We start from the raw sequence: 20417 nt of genomic DNA on the forward strand, positions 1-20417 counted from the left end.
ATTATTATGAATTATGAAGTATAGAATATGAAATAAATTTGAATTATATGAATTTTTTATGTTAAAAATACTTTCGAAAATATCAATGCGTACAAGTCAATAATTTATTGTAAAATACATTTTTTATTTTTAAATGTTCTGACATTGACCAAGCTATATAATTGTGGTAGAACACATATGTGATTCAGTGTGTAGCCGCGGCTGCCCAATGATTGTTAATTATTAAGCGAGTGTAAGTTCTCTTTTCTCCAACTCTTCTTTTAACACATATATTAATAAAATCCAGTTAGAATAAAATTTTTCAAAATTAAAACATAATAATTAATTACAGTAATTGACATAATCTTATTATTCTTATCCACGTTTTTCGATGTTTGTAATTTAATTATAAATATATCAATGTGACATTAAATTGTTTTATAAACATTAAGAATGATTTCAAACTTCTATTTCTTCTCAAAATAAACGACATTATTACATATGAACTATGACATTGAATATTACATTCCAATTATTTTTATAAACATAATATTCGTGAAAAGATTATTCTCGATTAAATACGCAAATTACGATCTGCATAAATTACACAAGTGTAGGTATACATTTACGCATGTGTGTATACGCAAGAAAAATGTGGACTTTAAACTTTAAAACAAATAAAAAGAAGATATATGTGTATATACACATACAGGGTGTTAATTTGAAAACATAAATGACGTTTGATATTCGCGGTTAGTAACCGATTTGCATGTATTCACATATGCATTGAATAAAAGAGAATCAGATCAAAGAAACACAAGCAATTTAGTATACTGGCAAAAGATAATGTCAGATGGGTCAATTGCTTTTAAATTAAGGTCAGGTTGTATTTTGTCCTTTAGTCACTTCTGTTGATACAGTAAAATAATTAAAATGTATACAAGACAAACATTCTATAACTGCTAACCTCTAATTTTTAGATATGTTGTAATTAAATATATATTTCATACTACATTTTCATTAATCTAATTGAAGTCTTAATTCGCTTTTATAAACTATTTAACAAATTAAAAAGTTTCAATATTGTATTACTATTATTAGAAATCTCCATCAAATCTCTGGACTACAGCATAAAGTGTATTTTAATTAGCAATAATGATAGTTGGGAGGATGTTATTACCTACTCTTGCCAGAACAAGATTGACTTCCTATGCAAGACCACAACTGTTAAAGCAGAGACAAGATTTGGTAATATTTACTCATTACTTTCTTGATTTACTTCTATAACATTCTATATTTTAATAAATTTTCTTTTCTTAGACTTTATTTCTATTAGTATGTAAATTATCAAACTATCATATTACAAAAAATATTGAATATATTTCACAAAATAATGTAATTAGAAATGGTACAGCTGTACAGAATTTTAATAACGAGGAAAATAAACCTCTATTAGTTTTACTTAGTTGGTTGTTACCAAAACGTAAACATGTTCTGAAATATGCAGATTTGTATTTGGAACAAGGGTTTGATGTCGTGGTAGTATCAATTACTCCTTGGCAACTATTATGGCCCACAAAAGGATCTAGGGTAAATACATGAAATGTAAACTATAATACATGTTACATTAATATTCATAACATATAATTTAATTTGTAAAAGTTTTCTTTTAGCTGGTTGCAGCAGACTTGATAGAGTTTTTGATAAAACATCAGAATTATCAACAAATACTATTGCATGGATTTTCAGTAGCTGGATATATGTGGGGAGAAGTATTGGATTTAATGCAGAATGACCCTAAAAAATGTAACAATATAATTGATAGGATTGTTGGTCAAGTATGGGATAGTTTGGCTGATGTGAGTGAATTAACAATAGGTGCACCACGTGCTATGTTTCCAAGAAATGAAATGCTACAAAATATGTGCCAGAAGTATTTAGAGTAAGTTTATTTTTAATATTAATTTCATTTATATTTCCTAAAATATTTCAATTTGAATTATATGCACTAAAACAATTTTTTACACAGATATCATATGAAAACTTTTTATAAACCATCTACTCAGTATTATATAAGGTCTAGTCAATTGTTTCATACAAATTTAGTGCATAGTCCAGCATTATTTTTTATAAGTAAAACAGACCCAGTGGGTTCATTAACAAGTAATCTAAGAGTGAAAGAAAGTTGGGATTCTTTGGGTGTAAAGGTAAGATGTGTAGATGTAAAAAATAACTACAGGTATGTAAATTACAGAATAGTATAGAAATATTTATATTCTTTTCAGATTTATGTTAAGATATTTGAAAATTCCCCACATGTTGAACATTATCGTAAATACCCAAAAGAATATGTTGCAGAACTGTATGCGTTTTTGAATAAATTAAATTTGATGCAAAATAAAAAGAAAATGGCACAATTTTAAATGTGCCATATGACGTCTTATTACTTATATTCTTAAAAGATATTCAAAACCATATATTTACGAAATATGTAGTTCTTTAATATAGATTTTGATACAAATTTTTATATATAAATCAAAGCAAGTTATTTATAATCAATTGAAACTTTTTAACCAGTCTCAGCTGTGAACTTCATCATCTGTAAGTAAAAACACATGTTTCTGTGCAGTAATATAAAAAGTATAATCAATTTTATAGCAAGAAACAAAGAAGTGTTCATTTAAACAGGTATAGTAAAAGGAAAGAGGTACTTTGTGAACTACATATTTTATAATAGTTTTAAACTTATTTGATGAATTCCGTCTTTAGCAATCATATGTACATGAATACTTATTTTTTTTTTTACAGTAACTATTTTTTAATCATGATGCTAATTGCAACTTATATAGTACACAAGAAAAATGTGTTTTATGCATTGAATGTTAGTATGCCATTACAAAAATGGTTATTCGTAATATGTTACTTATTATACAATGTATACTCTTAAATAAAAAAAAATTTGAGTTAATTAAATTTTATTTCTATAATGCAGATTTTCATCAGTTTTCTGTTTCTTCCTTAATTTATCGCGTTTTTTTTGTTCTAATATTTCCTCGATTTCATCCGGATCCTTCCCTTCTAGAATAAGTTTCTTGCGTTTATTGATCATTCTTTTGCCATAAAAGTCCATCTCGTCTAATTTCATTTCCGCTTCTCGCTTAGCAACAGATATTTGTGTCAAAATTGTAACTATTTCTTTATCTAAATACAAAAAAAATTATATTAATATATTCTGTGTACATTTCTTTTGTAAAATAGTAGAGTTAAAAATGTATTACCGCTAACTTTATATTCTGTAAGTTTTGTACCAATAGCATTTTCAATTGCGTGTAATAATTTAATATCATGTGGAGTTATTAGGGTAATTGCCATACCATTTTTGCCTGCCCTAGCTGTTCTTCCAACTCTATGAATGTACTCTTTTGTTACATTTGGTATAATATGATTTATAACTAACTCAACTGTAGGAATATCTAAACCTCTTGCTGCGACATCTGTAGCTATTAAAATTTTTGCATGATTGGACTTAAATTGAGTAAGTGCAGCAAGACGATCTTTTTGTTTTATCATTGCATGTAGGGCTACATTTTTAAATCCAACGTCATTTAATGTCATGGATAATACTTGACAATGTCTAAAAAATACAATGTACAGTAAAGCATTAAGAATGTTTATGTCTATATCAAGTATTATATGTATACAATTTCACTTTACTTGCAAGTATCTGTAAATATCATTATAGATCCATCTTTATTACTTGCTCTAAAGGTTCTAATTGCTTCTACTAAAAAGGAATCACGTACATCACTTGGACAAAGTACGTAACGTTGATCAAGTTCTTTAACCGTTGCTACACCAGACTCATCTTTAGATTCCCATATAAAAGCCTTTAAAAATAGTTTCAGCTCTATGTTCATTCTACTATTCCTTGTTCATTTTTTCAAATATTTACAGAATTTTATAATACCTTACTGGATGCTATGTGTTTTACTTTGTCAAGGGTATCTGTCATTGTTGCACTAAAAAGAAGCATTTGCTTCCGTTTAGGTAAAGCCTCAAATATAGTTTTTAACTGATCATCAAAGTGACCTTCTAAAAGTCTATCAGCTTCATCTAAAACTAAAAATTTAATTTGCTTTAAGGAAAATGTATTACAACTTTCAAGGTGGTCTGCTAAACGTCCTGGAGTTGCAACAACTATATGTGGATGTTTTGATAACTCTAGCCCTTGTACAACCATATCCATTCCACCAACAATTACACATTTTTTTAAACCAATAGATTTTCCTATTGCTGAAAATTGATCTGCAATCTGTAAAGGAAAGGTTTTATTAAAAATAAAAAAAAACAAATATAAATATATGTTTTAAAAGATTAAAGTGTTTAATATACTTGGAAAGCAAGTTCTCTAGTTGGTGTTAGAACAAGTGCAAATATGCCATATGGATCTTCAGATAACTTTTGTAATATTGGAAGTGCAAAGGCAAGTGTTTTACCACTGCCGGTTTTTGCGCAACCAATACAATCATCACCAGCTAGAATTTTTGGGATACAATTTTTCTGGATTGGTGTAGGACATTTTAAACCTACAATAAATAATAATAACATAACAACTTTCTTTATCTTTCAAGCCCATTATTTAAATTCTTACCCATAAAATTACATTGTTGAACAAGCCATGAACTTAAATTTAATGCAGCAAATGACATGGTTGTTTTTGACTTTTGTATAGGTTAACACGTGGAATGCTTTGATTACTAGAATATAATGGTTTCGTAAAAGTTAATTTTAATAAAGATTCAATTTAAATAAGGAATATATTATTAACGGATAGAATTATTTAATATAAAATGAGTTACATTTCATTAAATAATTTTATATATGCGTTGTAAAAGATATTTTTAAAAGGTATATTGCACAAGGGACTAAACCACTCAAACGATTCTCCTGTTTGATTAGTGCTTGATTAAATGCAATATACATTAGTTTATTATTTTTTTATCTTATAACATTTTACAATTAACTTAATAGTGTTAGTAAGAATATTAATTTAATCTCTATATTAACATCAATATTTTTAGTATTAATTATTATTATGATTAGTACTAATAATAATAATGTAATCGGTAGCAAGTACACGTGTACTAGTCTTAAATTTCATTTTTGGAACTAGTAGTTCCCGCTACATGCCCTTACAAACACCAATTTTATTAGTACATTTCGAGAGTAGATAGAATAAAATAAAAATCATGGGATTGTATGTTTTTATACTTACGAGTATTTTTAAAATAATAGATTTTCATAAGTTATTAATAAAGTTAATAAAATAAGTATCCTGTATCTCGTCTGTCTAGAGCCTAGAGCGGTATTTAATCTTTTCATGATGCGGCACCTTGTTTGTCATATTATTTACGTGTAGCCCATTCACAATTTTTAGTAATGCAAAATTATTATTTTATTATTATGTATTAAATATTAATAAATATTATTTATTAAATATTATTGTTTTTTAACCTTTTACGAGGACATTGCGATTTTTGGAGATACGTGAATCAGAGATAAAAATCGCTGGTCTAAAATCTTCAGGGCTATTGGATATAACAATACATTGGATGTTAAATCTATGCTTTGGATCTCGTCTTTGAAAGAAATAAATTATTTTTAAAATAAATAAATATGATAAGAACAAAAATAGTTGAATTGGATTTAAAAGGTATTATATTATGAGCAACAAATAGAAAACTATACCATTTGTTTTTGTATGGTTCATTTTACGTACAAGCCTATCCAATTAATGTTTCCAAAGTTGTGACACGTGATAAAAGTTTAATCTACTTTTACGTTTACTTATTAAATAATAACAAATGGCATATGTTATTATCGTTATTATTATTATTATTGTTGTTGTTATTATATTAGGTTACGCAATTCATTTATTATCATACCTTAATTTGTAGAAAATAATAATTATAATATACATTTCTATATGTTTCTTTCGATCAATAAAGATAATACAATTACAATAATGATAATAATACATTTACAGGGTACGTCAAGGCTATAAATTCTTTGAATTATTGAAACTAAATCTTAAGCTCTAATTTACAATTAAAGTTACTTTTCAACATGTACATAAGTTTTACGTACGGTAGTTATCGTAGGATTGCACTTTGTAGTTATATAATTTAAGAACAACAAGTACTAAATTTAAAGAGGAAAGTAACGATGCTATTTAACTATGCGATTTTATAATGGCAGTGAGAAAAAAAGCTGCCCATAACGGAAAGCAAAGAACGTTTCTATACTATGCAAAAAGAAGAAACCACAGTTAACATAGGAGACATTGTCTACGTCTTCGTGTATGTTCGTGAACGTACGTTCATTTCTACACATTTGAAAACATAAGAATTTGTTTATGTTCGATGCACATTTTGATCTAACATCGATAGAAACTTCCTATGCCTTCCCCCGCTTATTAAAGATAGGTGCTAAAATTCGATTTAACGAATCGCTATGGATTAATCAGTTTTTTTTCTTAATACAGTTCCTATACTTTTCAGTCACAAAAAATATGCGTATTTAAATAATCGTCGCTAAAATTTTGACAATAACATTTTTTTCCAGTTTATAACGCAGTGATATTGCATTAACTTTACTAGTAAAAAGTATACATTATTATTTTATATATACTACTAGCTTTTATACATATATTGATGAAAATCCGAATTAACGCGAATTTTCCTTCATCTTAAAGGATGAAATACACAATTTCAAATCCTCACAATCTGAAATGCTAAAAATCAATTTTGCCGATTCTCTTCTCTTCGTTTTACAATAGATTCTGCTATTTTACAAATCTAGAAATACATGTAATACGATTTAATAATAATTCGGTCAATGCGATTGGATAATTCGCTAAAATCTTAGAGGAAAACAGTTACTACGATGCTACGTTAGAACAAGAATATTTAATAGAATAATATAGTAGGTTTATCACAAATTTTATATTATATTATGGATCGATTACCGGGCATATTATCGAGGAAAATTACATCTTATTTTATACGATTAAGTCCAAAAGACATAACGTTCTCACATTAATTAAATGCTCTATTACACAATGGAGGAATAGTCGTCGCTGTCAATTAATTTGACGATGTATTAATTTTTAACTGGATTTTCCAAACACAATTTCTTTTTCATACATTATCATATTGATCAAATACTGAATTTTATAACTGGTACTTCTTTTGTTCTATTTGAAAGCTTTATTTTCTTGTCGCCGCGTGCATCCTATTAATAAACACAGAACATAAAAGAAATACACACCTATACAATACAAAATGTACAGTAATATACTTGCAACAAATTTGTATAGCTACGATTATAACAATTCGTTAGATGAAAATTTAACGATAAATGATAAAGAAATGTTATGATATTCATTAATGAACAGCGTATGATCAATCTCAATTTACTAATGTTAGTCGCTGTATTTTGCCTCGTCTTAAGTGTATTTTAATTTTCTTCAAAATATTGATTTAACAATCATTACCAGGAAATATAACAACGAAAATGTACGAAAACCAAAACTTACAGTTAACATATATATGGAATAATAAGAGCACATCTAGTTTAACATTTAATACACTAATAAGATTAATGTTAATAACCTGTATGAACTCTGATTGAATGATTTTATATTCACATCCAAAATTAAAATACACTTGAAAAAGCGGCAGATTAGAGCGAGTATCAAAGACAACATCGTCGAATGTGTGTTTTAAAATGTTTACCTTCGCATATCGTAAACGTATAAAAGATATTATTAAAGTTACAAATAAGTAAAATAAGTCAAACAATTACTGCAACTTAAAAATCTACTTTGCGAATATTGTTTTTATCATGATTTCACTATACAGGTCCAATTAATCATAAAAAATAAATAATGATGTTTTGTTATAATATTTTTTAAAGTAAATATTCACATTCATCATGTACGAGTCGCAAAAATTTGATGATATATTTTGTTCGAAAAATATGGAAATCCTAAATATACAGAAAACGTGAGATGGATTTTTTATGCCGCTTAAAGTAAAAAGGTGACTTAAAAAATGTTGTCTACCAAATTTGTTCAGATCTGAATAATTACTAAAGCTGTATGACTCTCCTAATTAAGCTTTATGCTACCATCAGTTAGCTTGTTTCATAAATGAAACAACAATCTTACCAATTCAATATAAAATTCTATTCCTTTAAATACCAAATCAATGTCAGAAACTCTATTGAAAACATAATTACTTGTTTCCTTTAATTTGTTTAATTAACCTTTTCCATTTATCTCGCTAAACAAAATTTTCTTATATTTTTCGTTACCATATGTAAACGATGTATTCGGTATATGATGACACTTATGTGTAATGCGCTTGCTTCATATTCATTTGCATTAATTAAGGCATTGTAATACATCGATATACAGAATACAGTAATGAAATTTTTTTTTACACGCGCGATGTGTGTGTGTGTATTTGTATGTGTATGTGTGTGTGTGTGCGCGCGCGCGCGCGCGTGTGTGTGTCTGTCTGTCTGTTTATGTGATTTGTTCATGTATATATACGTGCATGTATATTTATCATTTATGATACATGCACATATACATACATACGCGCGTACATACACATAAGCAATATTTACAATTTTTTCACGGTAGTCAATCACACATGATGAGAACAGCAGTTAATATATGTTACCTAGTATTTAGCTAATTTAATTATTGAATTATTATCATTATCATCATTATTATTTTATTATTATTATAACTATATATAACTATTATAACTATTATACATAGTATAAGAGTATGGATTTTTCTCCTTTGTCCTTATCTACGGAAATAGTACTTAGATACAATTCAACTCATGTTCTTTCCTTGTTTTCAATACAAGAAAATAATCGCTATTCTCTTTATCCTATATATGTGAAATTTTTATATGATATAAATATTTTATTAGTAAAAAATTGTTTAATAATACAAACCCATTAATATCGAAAATAAATTGACAGTGAAAGACTATAAGTTTTAAAACCAGCTTGTCGTATCGATATTATGTCTGCTCAAATATTATATTAATGAAAAAGATAAAATAAAATACTAATTTTATTATGAATGAATATAGCAATGAACTAACTGTTTATGTGTTAACTATTTTAAATGGAGCTGTACAAAATTTTCAAACAAATATTCACTGAATAACATATGCGTAAATCAATACATGTCGTCTTTTTATTACTGTTTTCAGTTTCTCATTGGAAAAATTTTACTAGGCCTTTAATTATTCGTTGTTAGAAGAATGAGAAGCAAATCAGAATTTAAACAGTAAAAAAATAACACAAAACCAGAACACAATAGTTATATCACCAAATATCTATAAAATTTAACGACAGGCATATCGCTTATCGTTTGAAGTTGTAGAATTACATAGAAATTCACGATGTTACAGGACAAGGAGACCTGTTTTTACACGTCTAAATTGTATTTATAATTTGTTTCAGATGGTACTGAAAATCTATTTATAGTTGTTAAGAATGTGGAAAGTCAATAGTATGTGTTTCATTGCCAAAAATTAAACGTAGCCTTTTCATAGGTGGCGGAGGAGGGTCAAGATTTAATTCACGCTTTTTATGTCGTCTTTCGCGATCCCGTGTTTTATGTTTTTTCTTACGTCTGCTTCTTTCCACACCCTCTACACGTAATACTTCGTATTCAGGTTCATAACTATCTTCACTTAAACTCGTACCCGACTCTACAATGTCTTCTAAAACTGGCGAACGTTTCATGCGAAGAGTAAGTTTTAATCTGCCAGTTCTCTCTGGAGTAGTTGGATATACTTGACAATTAGAACTATTCATCTGCCATTGATACTCAGAAGCAGCTGTTAACTTTTGTGCACTATCGTTACTACAAGCAGATAATCTGCAATGAATAATTTTTCTATGTATAAATTTTGTAAAATAACAAATCTTAAAATACAAGTGCAAAATATAAAAATATTTACCTGTTTAGACTTTCACTATCTATGGAATTTTCTCTTGATTGGCTATTACCATCTGAATCTAACAGTTGATTCTGGTTGCAACTAGCTGGTGGCCATGGTTCTTGTGGAAGTAATACTGGAGGTTCGGCTTTATTGTATTCATCGTTGTATTGCATTTCTTGTAAATGTGATGTGAGACCGGGTGTATGACGAGTTTCTTGTTTACGTCGCATTATCGATGGTATTCTAATATCTTCCAGATTACTTTCTTTCTCACTAAACTCATAAATATCACCTTGAATACCCGAATCGTCGTCAGCTACACCAATTTCAGTAGTCGCTATTTTCTTTCGATCTCTTTTCTGACTTCTTGTTAATCTGCTTTTTGTCTTTTCTGCTTTGCTACGAGTTTTTGAAATAGACGCAATCATGTTATCAGTCATCTTATGTTCTACTACAGTTTCTAATTCTTCTCTTAATTCAGAAATTGTGGATTTCTTCTCGTTTAATAGCTTTTTTCTACTTTTATAAGACTTCAATGTTGTGGGTAATGAATCATTTTTTAAAATTGTATTGTGAGTATCTTCTAAATTACATTTATTAATCTCGTCGTAATCGTTAGTTTCCGTTGTACTGAAATTTTCATTATTTTCCCTATAGGGATCTATTCGAGAATTTAGGTTTGTTGTACATGTTTCAATAATTTCAGTGTTTTCAGATTTTATTTCAGATGTTGCAACATTAACTACGTACATATTATTTTTCATGATTATATCATTCTGACAATTTTCTTCGCTATTTTCTATATCCGTATTTTCTTTTACAAAATTTACTTTATCATGTTCATTATTATCTGTAGACTTACTAGATTCTGAAATAAACCTATCAAATTTGTTTGTTTCATTTTCTAGTAAGTATTTCACCAATATGTTTGAATTTGTAGGGTCACTTTTCTTCAAATCTTTTCCGGATGTGTGTATATCAAATGTAGATATTGTATCAGTTTCTATAAAATTCGAATTTGTGGGTGATTTGATATGAACTAAAGGTATTTGTTCGTCATTTTTGCAAGAATAATCCTTACTTATGGGATCATAACATTTTTCTTTCTCTTTCTTTAAGAGTTGTTTTTCAAGTTCTAAATATTTTTTGACGCAGTTATTTGATTTTATTGGCGTTGCAGAGATATCGTTTATATCTTTGGAATTTTCAACTGAAGACAAATTATAATGACAGGTTCTTGACTGACGATTTTCTTGTGAAATTATCTCACTCTCATTAGCTTTGTGCAAATCATCTAATCGATTTTCAGGCATGGAACTTATATGAACTGAATCACAGGAATTTGTACTATAGTGTTCTTTTTTAGAATTGGAAGTATTAATATTACCTACTGAATTAGAATTAATTTCTATAATAATATCAGGTATTTCTTTTTCATTTATCAATTTGCTATTTAGTTCTTTGTTATTTTTAATGAATGTTAAATCCGAACACTCCCTCTGAAGATTAGAACAAGTTGATTCTTCCAGTACATCATGATGTAAGGTCTGGACATGGCAAACATTATTAGTTTCTTCATTCAAATTACTTTTTGAATGAGTCTTATGTAATCTAGAGTACACAATTTCTTCATCTACTCTATCAGAATCTTCTTTGCGATGACTTATGTCTTCTAGTTCAATATTATTTATTATGGAACCATTTAAACAAGGAGATCCAGCCTTCTCAGAAACTTTATTCTTCTTCGATTCTGTTCTTTTATGAAGTCTGTACATAAAATTTTTAATATATTGTCATTTTCGTTTTATAACTATAATTCATAATTTAAATTATGAAATAAAATATCTCACCTGGATGATCGAAGCGTATGATTTTTAACATTATTCTGGTGACCATTATTACTGTCCAATTTAAACAATTGTTTATTTCGTAGATTTCTTGTCACAGAACTTGTAATGGCAGCTGGGTGAGGTTGAGACGTTTGTAGTACATTTTCCCCATTATTTGTAATAGGTTGCTGTTGAGCAATATCAGAGAAGCGACATCCTTGTGCAATTAATAACTCTGCATCATATTTTGTTAATCCCTTTCTCCGTAATTCTTTCATGCTAAGACTTTGTGGTGCTACAGCAGCATTACCAACAAGCACTGCATTTCTTTCTGTAAGTGCAGTATCAGCTTGTTGTTTATTGCGACTTAATGGCTGTTGTCTATGTTTCATGCGATTGATGCGATTATCTGTTTCTCGTAAACGGTACCCTGTAAGAATATTTAATTTGGTGATGAGTATACGTGTACATGGATGTTATTTCAGATTTAGTTCTTAAAAGTACCAGAGGAAAGTTCTTCTCCTGGTTTTTGATTTGCAAATGCTCCAGTTGCTCTCCTCTCACATGTTTCGCATTCACAAAAACAGTTACCATCGCCGAAAAAGTCTTCTCCATAGAAACAAGTAATTTCCTCCCCTACTTCAATATCACGAAGAACTTTAACACATGCTGTATCTCTTCCCGTTGCCACGAACTATATTTTATACAATTTAATTAGAATAAATTAAAAAATATATAATTAATAAAATATATAATATAATTAAAACAATAATGATCTGTATTTGATTTATTAACCTTGCAATTAGCTCTACAGTCATGATTAATATATGCTGCTGGACCTAACCATAACTGCGCACAATTTTTGCGACAACTAAACATAACAGAAAAATCATTTTTTCCTGGATGTAATAATGCTGCTTCCTCCTATAATAACATTTTAGAAGTACAATAAACGAAAACCAATTTTTATATTTTTCTTAATGTCTTATGTATAAGTTTAAACAAACCTTTTCACTAAGTTCTGCGATACAACCAACAAGACAAGATATTTTATCATGTTTTAGCCATTTGCGAGTTGCACAAATTTTGGCACCTTTTTGACCTTCAAGACTATACCTAAAGCATGGTTCTATTGCAAATCCAGAATCTTTATCAAAAACCTTTAAATATATGTAAATCTATAAAAGTGAAATAAGATTGATACAAAACAAAATTTTATAAAATGTATTAAAAAATTCCTGACTTGCATATATAACTCACATGTTTTTCCAAATTTATTTGTTGTTGTTTAGATTTTGTGTGAGGTAGTCTTGCACCCCAATCACCACCCATTAATTTTTTATACGTTTTTTCATAATTTTGTGTTTGAATAAATTCACAGATAATTTTACGGAGTTCATCTTTATTTGCTTTTAATGGCCTATACCTTCATTATTAAATAAGTTTTACATATGTCAATCTCTTTTTATATATTTTACAGATTTAAAGTAATATTTAAAAACATGTACCTGATATTCATTTTATGAGTAGTAAATCCCAGGTAAGGATCTAACACGAGAGAAGTAGCTAGGTCATCATTGTCAGAAAGTTCTTTAGGTGTCATACCACCACAACTACCAACATTGTTAGGTTGCATCTTTGCAGCCACTAACCCACCTAATCTTCGCTCCTGCTTCCGTATTATAGCTACTGAGCCTTGAATGGATAAGCAATCCACCACCATTCTGTAATCTGTACTTTTACTGTAGAATTAAAAAATTAATTGACAGTTAGCTCAAATAATTAAATGAAAAATTTGTACTATTATTTTAACATGTGAATACATATTTTAAGGATATTGTTATACAAAATATAATGATTCCATGTAAACCTTTTTGTAATTCACATTCATTTAACTTTCTTAAATATCAACTAACATGTCCCTTTAAATATTTTCTAGCAATAAAGGTAGAAAATAATTTCCTAATACCTTGTATTAAAAATAATAAAACTGACAATATTTATACAACTTTTTTGGTATGAAGAAAGAGTACATATATATAAAAAAAGTTAACAGTGTTAATTAAATGATATACAATGAAATAAAAAATATACAGATTCTTGTACAGGATATATATTAATTTCGAATATAATATTTAATTGTTTGGATAAAAATGAAAAAACCAAATAGGGCGTGGAAAATGACAAGTAATTAAAAAGAAGTATTTTCAAAAAAATATATTACTAAAAATTTCGAATTACCGTCATGTCAATTATACCACTCAGCTATTTCATTTCCCTTTCAAGCTAAAAGAAAGGTAAATAGTGAAGGAATATAGATAATAAGAGTCTAAAAAACAGTTTATCATGGTAATATGCTATTTTGATAATATAATAGAAATATCTCTGGCGATCATGCTCTGAACGCTAATGGCGCAGACGAGCCAGAGCGCTCCTAGAGGCACGCTGCGCTCCAATTTAATAAGAGAATTTACCTCCTTATTAAGCTACTAAAGAATGGGCAGAATCGTTAAATTTTCGTCAGACAATATGCGTACCTTTAAGGAGCTCTCCTGATAACAAAAATCACACATTTTGCTAACAATCTCTGACTTTTTTGGTATAAGATGAAGACGCGCTCGGATCTATCATGGCAGATCTACTATACACATACACTTTCCCTATTTTCGTAATGCATAGAAGACAATCATTGTATTGAATTTTGAGATTTCTTTACAACACAGGTCAAACCCAATGCTTCCTTTATTAAAACAAACCAAAAAACGATAATCATTTAATTGAAAATATAACTGAGAAAACCCATGTTTTGGAACTACAGACTGTCGCGTACGTCATACATGTATATCTTGAATACAACGATCTAGTAACTTTCTTGATTTACTAAACTACATGAATTTCAGTAAAATATTTTAGTTTAGATTTTGTTTTAAACATTTGTGAATAATTTATCCAAAATTATAGTATTCTACCTATCTACTTTAGTCGAAGAACCAACGTGATACGTATATTATAATGAAAAAAATTTTGATCCACTTTTTTAAAAATCAATCTGAAATAATAAAGTGATCAATTTAGTAATATAGAATTTAAAAGCTGTAGCACTGCGTTTCTATGACAACCGTTTTCTAGCATTCTCTAGTAAAAATATATATCAAGACAACTTCATTGATAGTTTTAGTTTTTAGAATAAATCATTTCTTTTGTACGTATATTACTTATCATACTTTACAAACTGTGATAGTTTCATTTCGAATACAATGCTGTGTATTTGAGTTTTTATAAAGTAATCCATTTTAGGTTAAATTATAAATGCTTGATACTTTATTAATTATGTCACTGCAGTATACAATTAGAACTTATAGAAATGAGTACCATAAAAGATACGATTGCTGTAAGATGAATTCATCGCATGATCAAAAGACTGTAGCGAAATTTATTCTAGACTAGATAAAAATTAGCTGTGTACAGAAATTTCTTGTGTACATGAGTATGCGAAATATGATTTTTAAATTTATTATTGGCTATTTGATACTTCAATTGTCACCGATCAATGAACAATTTCTTTATCAATCTCGTATAGATACAAATGCGCATGCGTGCATTTAGAAATTTGTAAAGATGTAAATGTATTGTGTAAATAAAAAGGCTTATCAGACCAAAGAAACAAATCGTATTAGTAATTTTTAGTCAGTAAATAGACCTCTCTTATCTTTCCCATTCGATAACAGATAAACATTCAAATCGTAGTTAATACAATTCCGGAATAGCATGTCTTAACCTGTCATTTCATTAATCATTAGAATTTGGAGTTTATTGATTTAGATATATACATAAAGATGACATTTGAATTTGCTGAAAAAGAAAATCAACAATTAAATAGTATTAAAGCTGGTTTAATTGACTTTATTTCTGGATCACTCGGTAACAATACATTCTAATACATCATTACTTTTATCAATGCACAAACAATCTTAAAATCAATAGGGAATAAATAAATCAAATATGAGATGAATAAAATTTTAAATATCTGTATTTTCTATAGTAATCTATATAATTTTTACTTATATAATCTTTTCTTAAATCTACTTTATGTTATGGAATCAAATTTTCTTGAGAAGTGCTTAACCTTATTATTGTCAGTAATTAGTTATTGTGCGATTACTAACAACAAATGAATGAAAATATTAGTAAAAATAAATTATCTCTGCTTGTTGCAAAAAGATTAATTATTTAGTATAATTATGTTTCATTTTGACCTAAGGTGGGGTAGCACTTGTATATGTTGGTCAACCATTAGATACAGTTAAGGTAAAAATGCAAACCTTTCCCTCCATGTATAAGGGAATGGCAAATTGCTTTTTACAAACCCTGAAAGCAGATGGAATAATGCGTGGTTTATATGCAGGAACTATACCTGCACTAGTTGCTAATGTTGCTGAGAATTCAGTATTGTTTGCTGCATATGGAGGATGTCAGAAAGTTATTTCCAATGTTTTAGGTAATATAACTTTTTTAAGATGCAATGCAGTTAAAAGAACTAACGTTTTTAATTTAAAAAAAATTTTATTTATATAGGTATTAAAAAAATAGAAGATTTGACATCAATTCAAAATGCTTGTGCTGGATTTTTTGCTGCATTTTTCTCTTCTTTAACATTATGTCCTACGGAACTTATAAAATGTAAGCTACAAGCAGTAAGAGAAGTTCAAATGGAAATTAAATCAGTATTAACTGTCGCTAAGGTAACTAAGATAAAAAAATTAATATGTAAAATTTATAGAAGAACTCATGTTTTGAGAAAAATTATTTTGTTTAGAAAGAAATTGGTCCATGGGGATTAACACGTCAAATTCTTAAAGAACAAGGCATAAAAGGTTTATTTACTGGTTTGTCATCAACTATAGCACGTGAAATGCCTGGATATTTCTTTTTTTTTGGAGGCTATGAAGTAACCAGAGAACTTCTAACAAAACCAAATGAAAGTAGGAATGACATAGGATGGCAGAGAACCATGGTAGCTGGTGCCGTTGGTGGAAGTGTCTTATGGCTTGTAATATTTCCAGCAGATGTAGTTAAGAGTAGGATACAGGTTAGTTTCATTTTATATAATATAAATAATACGAATCAAGAATATAAATAAGTTTTATATTCTATTTCTAATTCTTTTTTTAAAGGTTAAAAATTTGAAAAGTCCTGCATTAGTAGTTATGAAAGACATCGTAAAAAATGAAGGTATTAGCTCTTTGTACAATGGTTTAAAACCAACGTTAATAAGGACAGTACCAGCAACAGCTACATTATTTGTAACTTATGAATATTCTAAAAGATTCATGCTTGATTTTTTTTGAGAACAGCTGATAGAATAAATTATATTTATATGATATTATTCTTTTTATTATAAGGCATAAAATAGGCTATAATAAATGGATTTGAAAATAATTGATATAAAAATGATTTTCTGTACAAAATTATTATTATTATATTATATTATATATTATAACTTGTATAATTAATGTCTATAATACAACAATAATATTATTGTATGTGTATCCTTTTCTCATATCAAAACAATTATTTCATTCAAATGAATTAGATTTAATATCTTGATAAATTAATTGTTTTAAATGTTTCTCTTTACTTTCTTCATCAAGATAATTCCACTCACCCTCATAAACCTATAAAAATTAAAAATCCATTAGTATATATGCATTATTCAACAATTCTGAAGTTAATATATCATTTATATATCATTGTAAAAAAGAAACAATAATTTTAGAAATTACTATAATCGGTGTGTATCCCATAATTTCAAGTTGTCTACATTTTCTCCGGATGTATCCAGCATAACTACCATGACCTGATACTCTCATAAACATCATTACTGGAATTATAACTTTCCATTTTATTCTTTTTAATTCATCATTATTTACACTTTTGATCGAGTTTGTCGGCATTGTCGATAAAATAGACTCAATTTTAATAGGATTTATACATGTATCTATACCAATGACAATATCTCTAGTTGAGAAGTGAGGTAAAATACAATCAACATATACATCTACTCCTAATTTTTGCTAAAATAATAATATTAATGCATTAAATATGTTTCATTACTATTTTTTGAGCGCTTTTCTTGAATATAATTTTGTATTGTATACCTTACAGATATATACAATTTCCATCCTTAATTTCACATTGGTGTCCTTTCTGTAGATATCATCATTATATGCAGAATATTTCTACAATAGTAAAAAAGTTTCAATATATTTAATTATCTAACTGCAAAATGTAAGTTTTTAATCCTATTTACTACACTGTACCTTTATTAAACATTCATACATATTATCTGTCAGTAATGGACCTTCGTAATGAGGCAATTCTATTTTTATTGAGCAGTGTAATATCAGCCATTCATTTGTGAGGAGACTGAGATTATTTTTGTATGTATTTTTTATAAATGTTGGGTCAAATATGTGTTGAATTAATTCTGGTGCATATATATTTTTAATTGTTACGAATGTCAGAATACGTACTAATGACATTGGAAAGCTATATTTAATATATAATGGAATCACTGATTTTTGCATAGTACATTTCTAAATATATGTATGTACTATATGTAATTATTATATGGAAACAAAATATTTACCTATTAATTTCACTTGCTCTGGTAGTCTTATAAGTTAACATTATTTCGTTCAGTAATCTTTGGCATACATTTTTATAGTAATCTGTAGTGGGAGTAACTGTACATATGCCATAAACAATTCTTTCAATATCTTTCATTCTTGCAGTTTCCATTTCTTTTTCTAATCTAAATTAGTAATAAGCAATTCTTTTATAAGTGAATGTGTTATTATTACTTTTCTCTTACTTAACTTACCTTTGAATAATGCTATTTGTTAAAATTTCATCATATACACGAAAAGATCCAAATGCATGTGCTATATGAGTTAGACATTTTAATGATAGTCGTGGTATCTCGTCATGTAAAGATTTCAATAATTCTTCAAAGTGTCTTATACAATGTAAACAGCTACTATATCTGTATCACGTATTTATATGTGTTATAATAACAATTACTATAACAAATTATATATAATAAGTTGTATTATTACCTAATAAATTTCATAAATGCTGCTAAAGTAACACTGTTTATGTTACTAGCACCACTTATAACTTTATTTATCATTACTGGTATCAGGGTTTTGTTTTGAATATTCCTTTTATTTAAAAAATAACCTCTTGCGATTATACCTATTTCGTCTGCAACAAGTTCATGCAAGCATTCTTCTAACCGATATTCGATTTCAAACATATTTATAAATGATTTTGAATGAATGGAAGGTAGAACAAGGAACAGTTGAACTAATTCTTTTCCAGAAAGTTTATGCGGTTTTGAAAGCAATTTTCTCATTGCACGCCATATAAACTCAGAATTTGTAATATCAAGCTGATAAATTGCATCAATCATTAATAACATTTCCTCAGTATTTGAATTATAAAATCGTTTTATACAATCTGTATTTAATGCTTTCATCAGATTTCTATAAACAGGTAATACGTTTACTATATCATGTAATGTAATTAAACATTGCATTAAAAATTTTATTTGTTTATTCTGCATTGCTGGGAGGTGTTTAATACAGGCTTCTAAAATCTTGTCATAAAGTGATCTTTCCAAACATGTGCCACTTAAATAAGAATATGTCAATAACTTAACAGCATGAAAAATATTCTCTGTAGATTCATGTGACCAATCTGTATTATAAAGATTATCTATGTCCTTAGAAGTAACTATTGCATTTGTTTTAATGCATGATAAAGTAGTCTTATCATAATATATGGAATCTTGAAGTATTAAATGCATGATTTTATGTTCAGGTATGAAAATATTTTCTTTTATACGATCATCTTGGTAATTTTCACTGATTGCACTTGCTTTATATCCTTGGCATGGAACGAAGCATTTATATTTTTCTATAAATCTTGGATATGGTTTTAAAGTCCATGTGTAATTAGTCGTATTTGTAAAGTATGATTTATTATGTAACCTCAAAATCATTGTTTTAGTACAATCTAGTACGATTAAACTCGTTCTTGCAATAATACTCATATTTTGGATTTTTATTAGAAGATACGCTATTTATTAAATACTTTTAACTTTTAAATAAAAACTGAAATATATAAAAGCTGAAACCTTTCACCAGAACCAGAAACTTTTCACATGCCTGCAATACCAATTCGTATTGAACGAGATACTTATATATGTGTATGTATCTATATATAGGGTGGTTGATAACTGGTGGTACAAGCGGAAAGGGGGTGATTCTAATAAGAAAAAAAAATAAAAAAATAAATAAAGAATAAAAATTTTTCGTTTGAGGCTTTGTTTTCGAGAAAATCGACTTTGAATTTTCGCTCGGTACGCGTGCACTTTATCACGTCTCGTTATAACAGATTTCACTGTAGATCGTTGTCTCGATGGAAAAATTAAAAAAAAATTAAAAAAAAATTTTTATTCTATATTTTCGACTTCTTTTTTCGCGTAGAATCACCCCCTTTCCGCTTG

General features: G+C 27.9%; 5 protein-coding genes across 9 annotated transcripts; 2 read left to right on the top strand and 3 right to left on the bottom strand.

The window, feature by feature from the left end:
• The first annotated feature begins 106 nt into the window (after positions 1-106).
• Positions 107-2970, top strand: l(2)k09913 (transmembrane protein 53-like lethal (2) k09913). 4 transcript variants are annotated; one of them, XM_069115882.1, is made up of 6 exons: positions 107-232; positions 1081-1227; positions 1300-1569; positions 1653-1921; positions 2009-2186; positions 2265-2970. In XM_069115882.1, exons 2-6 carry the CDS (start codon positions 1135-1137, stop codon positions 2400-2402), a joined length of 948 nt encoding a protein of 315 aa, XP_068971983.1. In that variant the 5' UTR covers positions 107-232; positions 1081-1134; the 3' UTR covers positions 2403-2970. The 4 variants fall into 4 exon arrangements, with proteins under 4 accessions (XP_068971983.1, XP_068971985.1, XP_068971982.1 ...); XM_069115884.1 differs by lacking the exon at positions 107-232 and adding an exon at positions 291-731 and having other exon boundaries at positions 1487-1569; XM_069115881.1 differs by lacking the exon at positions 107-232 and adding an exon at positions 298-857.
• Dbp45A (putative ATP-dependent RNA helicase Dbp45A) lies at positions 2559-5273 on the bottom strand. 2 transcript variants are annotated; one of them, XM_069115880.1, is made up of 7 exons: positions 5255-5273; positions 4631-4727; positions 4372-4565; positions 3947-4291; positions 3694-3866; positions 3258-3613; positions 2559-3180 (listed from the first exon to the last, which is right to left on the bottom strand). In XM_069115880.1, exons 2-7 carry the CDS (start codon positions 4686-4688, stop codon positions 2948-2950), a joined length of 1359 nt encoding a protein of 452 aa, XP_068971981.1. In that variant the 5' UTR covers positions 4689-4727; positions 5255-5273; the 3' UTR covers positions 2559-2947. The 2 variants fall into 2 exon arrangements, with proteins under 2 accessions (XP_068971981.1, XP_068971980.1); XM_069115879.1 differs by lacking the exon at positions 5255-5273 and having other exon boundaries at positions 4631-5142.
• Positions 5274-6928: 1655 nt separating this feature from the next.
• On the bottom strand, positions 6929-14701 carry Hmt4-20 (Histone methyltransferase 4-20). The gene is made up of 9 exons (XM_069115874.1): positions 14383-14701; positions 13354-13587; positions 13106-13271; positions 12853-13023; positions 12641-12769; positions 12350-12539; positions 11867-12275; positions 10035-11783; positions 6929-9952 (listed from the first exon to the last, which is right to left on the bottom strand). Exons 2-9 carry the CDS (start codon positions 13566-13568, stop codon positions 9559-9561), a joined length of 3423 nt encoding a protein of 1140 aa, XP_068971975.1. The 5' UTR covers positions 13569-13587; positions 14383-14701; the 3' UTR covers positions 6929-9558.
• Positions 14702-15065: 364 nt separating this feature from the next.
• Positions 15066-17388, top strand: LOC138180731 (mitochondrial ornithine transporter 1). The gene is made up of 5 exons (XM_069114845.1): positions 15066-15766; positions 16107-16343; positions 16421-16587; positions 16662-16934; positions 17020-17388. The coding sequence occupies exons 1-5, from the start codon at positions 15682-15684 to the stop codon at positions 17191-17193; spliced, it is 936 nt and encodes a 311-aa protein (XP_068970946.1). The 5' UTR covers positions 15066-15681; the 3' UTR covers positions 17194-17388.
• Positions 17389-17395: 7 nt separating this feature from the next.
• Positions 17396-20015, bottom strand: LOC138180732 (FAST kinase domain-containing protein 5, mitochondrial). Its single transcript, XM_069114846.1, has 7 exons — positions 18964-20015; positions 18729-18890; positions 18495-18659; positions 18166-18394; positions 18004-18084; positions 17629-17919; positions 17396-17520 (listed from the first exon to the last, which is right to left on the bottom strand). The coding sequence occupies exons 1-7, from the start codon at positions 19959-19961 to the stop codon at positions 17422-17424; spliced, it is 2025 nt and encodes a 674-aa protein (XP_068970947.1). The 5' UTR covers positions 19962-20015; the 3' UTR covers positions 17396-17421.
• Between the last annotated feature and the right edge of the window lie 402 nt (positions 20016-20417).

Source organism: Bombus flavifrons, chromosome 6 (assembly GCF_040668555.2).
Source record: "Bombus flavifrons isolate JBK064 chromosome 6, iyBomFlav1_principal, whole genome shotgun sequence".
Lineage (NCBI taxonomy): Eukaryota > Metazoa > Arthropoda > Insecta > Hymenoptera > Apidae > Bombus > Bombus flavifrons.